Below are 13,088 nucleotides of genomic sequence, written 5' to 3'. Positions count from 1 at the left end.
AATGTGTCACTATACGTATGAATCATAATATGCCACTGAAGATTTTTGATCCAAGAATGAATAATGTGGCTTGCGATAGCACTGAATACGGCAGGATGTTTGTAGTACGTTTTGGTGCAGTTTACTGCTCTATAGCTCATATAAGGCAGAGAGTATAATTGTATACGAAAAGAATAAATAATGCCATACAAAACCACAATTCATAAGGATAACATTTTTTCTTGAATTTTCCCTACGGATTTTAAAGTACGAGTTCAGCGTAATATTTTCTTGATTAGCTTCTGTTATTAAGACCATAATAACGCATAACAGCGTGAGTTTGTTACCCTCAAGGTATGACTACATTGCGACTACATTAGCGAATCCATAACATTAAATCATTACTGAATTGAAGGTCATAAGAAGCCAAAATAAAAGAATTATTGAAGCTAGCTAAAAGCGGGAGGTAAATCGAATATTGGTGACCCTCAATTTATCGATCTATCGTTTCCTTTGCTCGGTAACGACTGTTCTTCACCCGTTAATGCATTTATAAAATAGAATATAGTACTTCCATTTTTTATATACGTGCATAATCGTTATTTTGTATCATTACAAAAGAATAAACTATGTACTATTTCTACTTCGACCAGCAAAAGAATATAGCTAAAGGAAAACTACCGAGTCTCGCATAGACACCAGATAAATGAAAATTTTGAGTTAAAAGAGGTCGTAGTATAGCTTAAGAGCATGATAGCTACAGTAATGCTAGTTATTGTGCCACATAGTCCAGTTGTTAAGATTACTTTGCTATCAAGCATGAAAGAAGAGGACTACAGCTTAATATAGCATAGTGTAAGGCAAACTTTACAGGCATTTCCGTAAATACTGGCGACAAAGAACTACTATTACTTACGGTGGAATTCAGCAAAATCAAGTTACAAATATTAATATTGCGAACTATTATGTTAAATTTACGACTTCACGATGACAACGACCATGCAGTAAACTTAAATCTCATGTAATAAAAATTCTCATTTCCTCGCCTATGATTGTTAGGCATTTCGCTGTTAAACAATTTTACAAATTGATTATTTTAAAGCAAAAAATGTAAAAGCGAGCGCTTACTACGTCAGTAGTGAATAGCAGACTGACTCAACAGCCTAATACGAATAATGCATAGATTTGGACTTTCAAGCAACATCCAAATTTAACCTTTTCATCAATTACGCCTCATAAACTGTCTATCTATGTAGGGCCCCTGTTTGAAGCAGGCTGACACAAGAAGCACACGCTATTAAAGAAGGTACGGTATTATATAAAGCTAAGAGTTTAGTTGCATCCGTTGATACATTGATCATATCGATTGCGAAAGGGCTGACAAAAGATTAAAAAAAAGTCATGAGAAACCAAATCTTTATCGTATTCCTCTTCTTTTTCTTAATTTTAAGATCAGCTAATTGTCGAATATCGAGATCTCAAGAAGACATTGACAAAGTTTTAGAAGGTCTTAAAGAAGAAAGAAAGGTCAGATTCTAATGCCACATTGATAAATGACATTTTTTATGATTACACATTACTATTGAATCACTTTTGAAATTTCTAATTGAAGTATGAATTGGATACAGATTTCAGCAGCATACGTATACCGTCCTAAATTATCGCATAAAATTTTACCTACAAAGCAGTTACTATTTGAAGATTTATTCCTCATCCTGGTTATGTATTACAGTTATACAGGGAACATATGTGTCACAAATTGGAAAATAAAACCTGCAAATCGAATAAGGAATGTTGCCCGGATTTAAATTTGGTATGTGTGGATAACTTATGCCAGCAGAAGGATTTATCAACTCCGTAACGAAGATGAATATGAGCATCCCTGGCATTAAGTTGTAAGTAATAGTTCTCTTTTATCGAGGTTAATAATTATTTAAATTACGAGGATGAAAAGAAGGAATAACATTTTCAATGCAACACTCCTAATTTAACATACGATACAAGACAAATTGAAATCGCTAATTTCGTAAATGAAACTGGCTAATGTTATAGTGAGTAACGCGGCTACTCGTGAGCAGGAATGATGCTTTGGTTTTAGTTCATGCCGGTCAGTAATGTGAATCAATATGAACAAATTGTTCTACTTCTGGTAGTTTACTTGTTCTTATTCCAGTTGCTGGGTAGTAGCTAGAGCTCTACTTTACAAAGTCGTACAGCTAGACATTTACATACGTGTAGTGTATATCTGTCAAAATCCAAAGGAAACAAAGTTCTCAAGCTCGCTACGATGATAGCGACATATTTCCAATTATGTTCCAATTTTAAGCAGCTTAATGTGTTTTGTCTAAATCATTTCAATAATGTCAGCACTTAGTAATTTAAATCTATTTAATCATTGCTGCTGATATTACGATCCGATAGCCTGAAATTAAAACCATACTGAATGAAATTATACTACCAAGCTCATTTAACTCTATTTCGTAGCTTAGCTCATTAAACTGACATCAGCTAAATTTTAATATATATGTGATTTAAAAATTGACAAAATTTGCTTAAAAATTAACTATTCAACGCTTCAGTTGATTTACTAATGCTACTGAATATGAAGGAAGACAGGGATAAGGTTCTTTAAAGAATCAAATAATTAAATACTCTACTGCCATTTACGCTTCTGACATGATCTTTCAATCTTAAGCTAATACGCTTATAACAAAATGAATAGCTCTAAATAAAGGCTAAAATATAGCTGATACTGACTAATTCTTAGCAGTTAGTTGTAATGGTCGTAGTACTACCAATTCTTTATATGATGATCATAATCGCTAGAGTGATACTTTGACTTCGTATCCTAATTTTAGTTGCAGTCTTAATCCTTTATTTCAATAGCGTTCGTATAAGACAGAGGAGAAGCTTTCGATTCTATAAAATCATTAAGAATAAAAATTTAAAAAATTTTAAAATTTTATAATACCAGCTTACCCTTTTATTTATTGATACTGTAACTGCTAATTATCTAATATGATTAAGACATTGAAACTGTATCTGAAGTTTGTAAATTAATAACCTGATGCTTTATCTAGATATAAATGCCATCATTACCTAATCTAAAAATTGGCTATAGGCAAATGGGTCAATATCAGGACCAATTATTTTTAAGGAATTAGAGTAACGCAATTTAAAATTTAATTAATATCTATTAACAGAATTATACTTTTCTCTTTTCCTATAGACTTTAATGTATGGGCAATGCGAAAAAGATTCTCCTGCTGGATTATGTTGCTACACGTTTACTGATGTTCTAATTATAGCGCTTCTAATGTTGTTATAGGAAATGTAGTGATTACTAAGTGTAGTAATGGCGCTAGTTCTACAATATCTTGTGTATAGAGATATCGTAAATTAATTTCTTATTTAATTACTCATTTTGACGTTCATTATACTATCAGAAGTTTCATATAGAAGTAAAAGCTTATAAAATAGTACTAGAATATCACCAAAAATAAAATAAATGAACGGCTTCCTTCATTAATATCTCTTCCATTATATTATTGCAAGTTTCATCTAGAAGTAAGGGCTTATACAGTATTGTCCCGATGTTGCAGCAAATTGATGACCTATTAGTCGTTAAAAATTGTATTATTTTGCTATTATACCAAGAAGACAATTTGGCAAGATCGACTTGTTGTATTGATTGCTGTTGCTGGTTACCAGGATTAAATGACTCGGATTGATTATTATCACGATTTGCATCTTGAGAGCTTACGCCATCACTAATGTCAGACGTGATCTCATACATTCGTTTCCTTTTCAGTCTGTGAAATCGATAGCAGCATATCAAACCGCCTGCACATAACAGGAGGAGCCCACCTCCAACGAAAAGACTGATTCTGAGCTAGTTTCGTAGTTGCTTAACTGACATTCCAATATCAAATGTAGTTAAGATCTTGTTAATTCTAAAATATAGTAATGCAATAGTAAGACTCAAATCGTAGTGTCTGTCACCACCTTCTAATGTTACTAGCTAATCTTCGCTCAGTATGTACTGTAAGCGAATCGTTGCAAGAATTTTTTCTCGGAGCTTAACTAAAGTCGAATCTACTTATTTGACGATTTGATAAACGAACATTTCCTATACTCTATCCAAAGTTGAATAGAGCATTTACCTTAACGGTACTTTTTAAAATCTGTTTGAGGCTAATAAATGAGAATATATGTATTTGAAGCCACGGCATCAACATTATGTAATATCTGGTATAGGAATAAAGTCAATTAAAATTTCCTAGTAATGGTAAAGGTACGTGTTTATCAATAATTACTTGTAGCAATAGATTTGATTGGATTTTTAAGGCTAATTTTAGTAAAGTCCAATAGAATTTTCAAATAAAGGCAAAAGTATAGAAATAATTACTTCTAACACTAAATTTGATAGGAGATTATGCAACAGGCAGGATTACGGTATCTATTGTAGGCAGGCGAGTCTCAGAAAATAAAATTATTCAGGAGAAAATAAATATGGTAGTATTCGTTTGCAGTAAAATATAATATGAATGAACATGGAATTTATTAAGTCCATTCAAGCCTATTTAGCATCGAAGGTTCTCATTACTGTATAAAACGTGTTAGTTACAGAAATAGGTATGCTAATATACTAAAGTAATAAAGATCGAATTGGCAGAAGCTATCAAATTTACCAAATTTTATATAACAATTTTTATTCATTCCGATGAATAAGTCAACATCAAAAGTAAACAATTTCGATAAAAATTCAATTTAACATATCAGCTAGCATTCTATACAGTCAAAAAATTGTTATTAATGCTACGCTGCCGTAAAAATAATATAATATTCAGTCTTTAATATTTTGTAATGATAGGAGTAATCGACATGATATAGATAAAACAGCGCTCTCCTAAGGATAAAACCTAAGATATTAAGAGTAGGTACAATAGCTACGAAAATTGAGAATTAGAAGGACAATAAACTATTTCCAATAACAAATAGGTCAACACCTTAATTATTTTATTTGTAGAATATTTTGTAAATTTACTTGAATAAATCGATATAGCAATTAATTTTAATTTTTAGGAGAACGTTTCTCATTATTTCTACAATTTTACTCTAATCTTCCCCGATATACATTAGGGCAAATCGTAGCTATAGAATAGGGGAAGTTATTCGTTATACAGATTTTAATCGCCATTGTTGCAATTAATAATAGCAGAGTTGATAAATAAGCTATTAGAGCATAAACTTTCTAAATCTATAATGTACCTCTCTAAAATATAGCCTAATGTTACGGTTATTTGCACGTTTAAGTCTATCCAAATTAACGCATCTAGTAGCACTATAAAATTAAAGTATTATCGAATTGGAGTCCAGTAGTTTAAAATTTTTGTAAGCATAACAGACGCTTTCAATTAGGCTTGCCGTCAATAGCAGGCTCAAGAAATATTCATTTTATCGTTAAGTAAATTGTGTCTTCGAATTGTAGTTTTAAAGATGATTCTATAATTACTGATGTAAACAGTAAAAGATATTTTAAAGAGTAGCACTATTTTGCAATAGTAAGGTTTAGGAAATTTTCTTACGTAGTTAAGAAAATATTTAGTATATGTTGAATTAAGAGTAGTGAAATTACCCAAGTTCAGATCAATCTGAATGATACGATTTCATGAATTTATATACGGTAGTTTCATGATAAAACAATCGAAAAACTAGAATTTATGGAAACCCGATGTCTAAAAATTTCTGTGATACATCGTTACTAATTTGTAGTCAACATCAGGATCTATGGGCATATAGCGTAGATGATTTATGATTTATATAAATTTACAAACATTGTCTTGTCAGTATTTTCATTAGTATCGCATTTGACACGGATACTATTACAATCTGACCTATTAAATTTGGAGATAATGCGCCATTTTCGGGATATTCTCCATCGATTTAATAATGTAGTACTTTAATGTTTGGCACTTATTGATACGCGGAATGAATTTTTCTACCTGATATACGAGATGCCGGAAATGATAGATTTGTACCGCAAAAGTGACGTACTTTACTTGGGCTTCCTAATTGCCAGTAGGGATTTTGAAGATTGGGTAAGGAAAATTGATTAGTTAACGTAGTAGTCGATGGTAATAGCGGATAACTATCGTGTCTGGATCGTTGAAACTCCGGTGCTAATGATGGGCGAGTTCGGGTGCCACTTTTAGAACGACGATTTAATGAATTGCTTAATTGACGGGAACTTCTATTCCATAAGACCTCTAATGAACTTTCGCCTGGCCATTCTGGCTGTTTTAAGCTAGGAATAGATTGATAAACTCCATTACGATGGCCACTAGGTACATGTTGAACCTTATTCGATGTAATAAACTTCGTTTCATGATTTTCTTCCTCTTTGAGCCATTCTTGAGTCCGACGTTTGTTGGTATTACGTTTTAATATGGCCGCATGTTGTTTAATTAGTAGAGCACGTTTCAAGATTAATGTTTCGTCATCGATCTCTTCCATCTGTATCCTTTTCGCTTGAGCTTTATCCTTAACATTTTTATAATTAAGACTATTGAAATATTGTTCAGCAGCTGGATGATTTTGGTTATTATCTTGTGTATCTTTACTAATATTATAGATATATTTTTGATCTTGGTAGACGTAATAAATTTGTTGCTGTTTTTCTGGAGATGTTGTATCTAAGACTATACTTTTACGTGGAGCTAATGATGATCTTCTGTCAAATGAGGAATTCACCATATTTTCGCTCATAATCTATAAGAATAGATTGGAAATTAAACCATGAATCCATAGTGATTTTAAATGATTGCTAATCGTTTAGATATGATCCATAACATAAAACAATTATTTAATCTGCCTGTAACACCATATTTCATCAAATTATTGGTAATGTTTTTTCTGGTTAAATTAATAGATAATCTTTTGTGTTATTGAAAACTAATATATTAAAACTGTCACCCACTTTTTATGATTGTAAAAATCAATTAGACTTTTACGATGGACTATCATATTGGATAAATTAATTGTTTGCTGTAAACATAGCTACGAAGTAATGCAAATTATTTCGTTGTCGAATCAAGACTACGAGTAAGATATCCTATTAAAAAATTTAACTTCCGGCTCACTCGGTGCCATCATGGTGAAGTAGAGTACAGTCATGACAATTGATTGCTCATAACTTATAAAGTAGGTACATTTAAATTTTATTAGGTAGAAAAATAATAGTAAAAGGCGATCTAAGTGGTGACATTTACAAACAAGATCACATATCGTGACTTTAACGATATCATTTAATCAGGCCACTGTTGTTACAAAGAAAGCTATCAAAATCATCACGTAAACTAATTAATTAATTATTAAATAGAATTACTTACTTTATTAAATGAGTGTCAAGGTAAAAAAAGAAAGATCAGTCCTTTAGCTTATAACGTAGGTCAAGCAATAAAATCCAGATAATGTACTTTATATTAATGATAAGCCTTCATTTAAAAGTCGAACGACTAATCGGGAACGTTGGCCATGTTACTTTTTTTCAGTCCACCTTTGTATCTAAGACCAATAATATTACGACAAAATAAAGTGGTTGCTACCAAAACTTAATATAGATCCATCATGAAGGTAATAAAACAATGCTTTTAGGACAATAAAGAGAGTAGTTAATATTAGCAACCAGTAAATGCGATGGTGTATTATGATTGACAATTATCAATCACTATTTATTCCTGTAAACAAACAGTTTGTCAATATTGAATCATTATCATGTTAAGCAGATCGCCTATTTATGCATTATAACATGGAATCTTAAAGCTTATTAGATGATCTTCATTAGCATATCTGTAACGTTAACGTAACAACTTTTGACGACTAGCAAACTATGTTCGATAACACCCAGTATATTTAATTAAACGATTTATTGTTATAATAGTGGTTGCCTATTCGTTAATCGGACACGATAAACCGTAAGATTTAAAAACATAATTACCTATATAATATTTCAGGCAGTCGCGACCGGGGAATTTACATTACTCTGAGTTATTTATCGCTAGTATTTAATAAAATGTTTGTATGATTGAATTGTAAAGTAAAAGTACAAGCACATACAGTATGAAGTATAACGGTGTAGGTCCAACTATTAGTAATTATGACAGACCATTTCGGTATGCCCGGTATAAATATTGAATGAAACTCCCGATGCGAGCTTAACATTATCATCCTAACTTTATTTCTATTAAAACCTTACAATATTGAATATGCTATATGATTACTAGATTCAATGTAGAGATTATATCGTCAGAATACTTACTTAGAACAATGTCGCTTTCATAAAGGCTGTAAATTTTCCAAAATGTTCATTTCGCATGATATTATGCGTAATTGATCATCATCAACACCTACCATAGATATTTATATACGTAAGGTTTGTTCTACGTTACTTGAAGAATAATGTTTCCTCAAATAAATTTCAGCATTGTATCATATTTATGTAGTAAATGCTAGATTAACACAACAGACTTTAATTATAAGATTTCCCTAGTATTTGTTGGCTCTGAAGATTTGAAAAGGCTTGAATGTATTAACTTAAATGATAGATTTACTCCTTACAGAAATTTATATTTAGTCTAAAATGCTTTTGTTTGTTATGGTTTTTATCTAAATTCAGCAATTAAGTTACTAATTAAAGATTTTCAAATACAATTTTAGAATTAATTACTTTATTGTTTCTTCATTAAAATATCGTTATCATAGAAGTTTTGTTTATCGTGGTCAGAGATGACCACTATATAACTATTAATTAATGCCACGCTATGAAACAGTTTATAAGCATGACATCACAAATTTATGTTCAGATATTCAGTATCGAAAAGCTTCAACGCAATTGCTTAACTGCATTGTATAAAACTTAACAAAATAAAGTACTAATATTTCATATCCTGCTTGTTTGTATTTCTGCTTAAAGTGCCTCAAATCAATAGTACATTATAGACTAAAACTCTGATTATATTATCCGCAATAATTGTAATACACTGTACAAGGCAAATTGGATAGATAGAAATATTACATGGAGCAATTATATATAACTTTATTGTGACTAAAAGAAAATATTTCTAGTTATCAAATATCAAATTGATTATTTAGATAATATAAGAGCATTTGCGGATACTGATTTCTTGGATCTATACCAGGTTTGCTATATTCTTCGAATTTAACCATAGCTGGTTTAAGAGGTATTGCTTGTAAAATGACAGACTTAAAACCGACTGGGCGTATATCTCACATTTTCTTATCGCATAGGATAATGCATATAATTTAATTGCTTGTTGTACGTGTTAGGCTAAGAAACTTTCGAATAAATAATTTACAGTAATTAATTAAGGATTACAATTCGTATTGCTTATATAAGGAAGCCGACAAGTGTATGTATAATATGCATTGTGTATTCCATATGCCAACTTTATATTCATTACCGACTATTTCCTGATTAGTGGCTTACAATTATGAATTATCACATAAACAATGCGTAAGCACTAATATACAGGAATATGATGCATCACGTATATAACATTGTATATAGCACGCATGGCATATAGCATAAGCCATCATGCATTAGTATTAATATACGGTACGGCATTATATTCAAATTCGATCGTAATTTTTAGTGAGTTTTAAATGAATAAATTAGCAACTACTATGCTATATTAAATAGTTGTATATCAAGAAAGTATTAGTATTAGGATTTATTGATCATCATATCATCAATCGTAAGTTATGCTTACTTCTGGCAGGGTAAATTTCAGTAAGATAGCAGTAAGTATAAGCAATGATTGGTATAGTGTACATGTTTTATTATGTTAATATATTTACATTTTTACGGGCAATTGCGAAAAACTCTTAGTGACCATCCGTTCGGTTTAAGATGCAATAATTAGGCAGTACATACACGTAATCCCTAAGCCATCACTTGATATGATATAAACTCATTCTCCCCTATTTACCCTATGATATTGTTATATAATAGAGTAGTACGGTATATACGAAACAAAACACTGTATTGACAGCAAGAGGGATAATATAGCACATTTGTACCATTCGTACCATACGAATGCCTAGGCATTCCTCGTAAGCTTGTAGCTGACTGCCTTGAGTATTTCAATAAATGGCCAATCCTTTGTACTTGATAGGTTAAGCATAATTAATATACGCAAACATATCCAGAAGTAACTACAGTTATTAATACTCATTTACGAGTAAGGCGCCCTAATGTACCTAAAATCTATGCTACTGCCCGCATGTATAGACGCAAATTGCGACAGACTATGATTCACTATTCTATTATTTGGTTGCCATGGAAACTTGTTTACTACACAATCCAACTACTATACTCTTTCAACGTCGTATTATATTCTACAGTAGAATATTACGTACAAACAGCAATTATTTAATGCTATATCGACTAAGATGACAGCATTAGTTTGAACTAAATAATCTTAAAGGGGATGAGAAGTTTCAAACGATTTTACAGTTGATGAAACAACTACAATAATTTAATTTAATATAGGCATGGCGATGTTAGCAACCGAATTTTCAGATGATAGGACAGGTTATTTTCAAGTAGGAGCAATTGGTGATACCCCTAAACCTGAAGCTAACGACTGGTATCGAGGATCACCAAGATTATTCATTTACAGCAGGCAGTCTGGCATTCAGTCCGGAGCAACGAATGAGCGTTCTAGTAAAATAACACTGGGTCGTGTTGATGATGAAGAGATAGATGAAACAGAAGGTACCGTAAAGTAGATTACTGATATTCAACATATCTGTCCTGCCGGCTAACAGTGATACGCAAGCTTCGATGCTTATATGATATTTTACATGCTATTAAAATAAGTAAAATGATACTTGATAAGGTAACTCCAATCTTCTTTTCTAATTATATTATTTAACATTCCTATATCCTTTCTGCACTGAATAATTAGATCAAATTGGACCATTACCAGAAGATTGGGCTAATAAATTCTATAATAAAGAACATCGAAGAAGAAGTTGCGAATTAAGCAAATCGAAATCACCATGTATTCGCAAAGTGATAGAGCATCTACAACAGTTAGAATCCAAGTTGATAGAGGCTAAACCCGATGATGATCACGCGATTACAGATACAAATACTGTTAGTCAGACAAATGATCTTGAAAGCAATGCAAATGAAAATGATGCGTCTGAGCGTAGTATATCTAATCTATCAAGTCACACTGATGATAGAAGTAGCAGGCAGATTCGTTTCTCTTCCGCTGCAACTTCACGCACTACAGCTACTGAAAGTGGTATGGACTCATCTAGCTCGATTATTAGTTCACTGAAACCTCACGATCAGCATCAGGGCGGTAGAGCTGCACTGGAAATTGTGGGCATAGGGGCAAGCATGCCGGGAAAATATTGCGAAAGGAGTGGCGATGCTAAGGAGAAGTTTTCCTTGGAAGAAATAATCGATGAAGTATTAACACTACTTGGTCGATTAGAGGCTGATCGAAATCGTAATCGAAAGGCTTTAAACCAACAAATAAAAACTGTTAAATCTTTAAATAATGAAATTGAAAAATTAACCAAAAAAAGACTTACCGAATTACCCAAAGCAGTACAAAAAGGTAAACTAGTTCCCTAGTTTGATTCTTATATCTGTTATTCTAATTTGCCGTAGTTAACAAGCTAAATACAAATAAATAAATATTAAAGATTTTTCGTCTTTGTTTAGAACATGAAACTTGTGCACTTGATATTATGGAACTGCGATGGCATAATTCGTATCAAGAGAGGAAATTAGAGAGATTAAAAGATCGTGTATTGAAAGCGGAAGATATGAACAGTAGAATGAAAGATGAATTATCTTTTTGTAAAGAAAGCTAGTAAGTTTTAGTAGCTGTAACGAATTTTATTTACGTAATTCTGTAAATTATGACATGAAATTATTAACTCAGGACATTTAACCCAAATACTAAATACCCAGCCTTTATTTAGTCCACTTGTAGAACAAAAGCTTCAATTGGAGAAATTAGCAATTATCAATATCAGAGCAGAACAAGAAATTGCTTCTGAAGAATTAAATAAAGTACTAGTTAAACTAGAAGATGCACGAGCTCGTAGGAACGAAGTTAGTAAAAATTTCGATATGTAGCTTTTCAAGCTCATTATATTTATTCTAAAAAGTATCATACCTTACTAGATTAATATATCTTTGGTTCGGCTATAGAGTTCAATGATAATAAGCATTTTATTTCCGTTAATTTAAAACTATCCTAGGCGCAAACCCGCGTTGATAAAGAGCGTGAAACGATTAAAGCAGAAAAAAATAAAATAGAAGAAGAATTACGAAAAGTTGAGAAAAATTATGATAAATGCATAAAGCAGCAGTTAAAGAATACTCAAGTAATTGATAGCATGAGAAAAAAAGTGGAGGAAAATAAACATGAATTTACCGAATTAGGTATGTAAGAATCTTTCAGTTATGACAAAATTATCGCAAGTTAATAAAACTGTGTATAGCAGTATAGAAATGAGCTCCTTTATAAAATACAAAATGACAAGATTGTACAACTAATGCAATTTTCTTTCACAGAGCTCAAACTGGAAAGATTAATTAATACGGAACAAAAGCAAAATGTCAAGGTATGTTTGATTATCGTGACTTCCTTGATACCCAATTCCTTTCTTGATTTAACATTAAAAGGAAGCTATCTGGTCAGTATAATAATCCAGACAATACATCTAATCGATTACAAATAGATTGATGTGATTAATGATCAACTCGTGGATTGCAGTAAAGAGCGATCTAGTTTAGAAAATGAAGTTAAAGATTTGCAGAACTTATATGAGAAAGGTCGCATGGATGGCGAAACAGAAGTTGCTAGAGCAGAATATCAAAATAGGAAAATTATTAAAACAACAGAAACAACTAAAAAGAAAAAATTACAATTGATGTCTGAGATAGAATCTTTAAAAAAGCAAATTCATAAATTATCGAAAGAAACTGATCGTTGTCGAAAAGATATTGAACGATATAAATCGGATTTAGTCAAAGTAGATCAGCAAATTAATGTAAG

At 31.6% G+C, this 13,088-nt stretch overlaps 1 protein-coding gene across 1 annotated transcript; it reads right to left on the bottom strand.

Annotated features, from left to right (window-relative positions):
• Window positions 1-5,168: 5,168 nt before the first annotated feature.
• TRIADDRAFT_58001 (uncharacterized protein) lies at window positions 5,169-6,735 on the bottom strand (the record flags this gene model as incomplete). The annotated part of the gene is made up of 2 exons (XM_002113960.1): window positions 5,169-5,323; window positions 5,985-6,735. The coding sequence occupies 2 exons, from the start codon at window positions 6,733-6,735 to the stop codon at window positions 5,169-5,171; spliced, it is 906 nt and encodes a 301-aa protein (XP_002113996.1).
• Window positions 6,736-13,088: the final 6,353 nt, after the last annotated feature.

The sequence above is a fragment of the Trichoplax adhaerens genome, genomic scaffold (genome assembly GCF_000150275.1).
Source record: "Trichoplax adhaerens TRIADscaffold_7 genomic scaffold, whole genome shotgun sequence".
Lineage (NCBI taxonomy): Eukaryota > Metazoa > Placozoa > Uniplacotomia > Trichoplacea > Trichoplacidae > Trichoplax > Trichoplax adhaerens.
The sequence above is the reverse complement of the archived record's forward strand: the minus strand, read 5'-3'. Positions and strand labels throughout refer to the sequence as shown.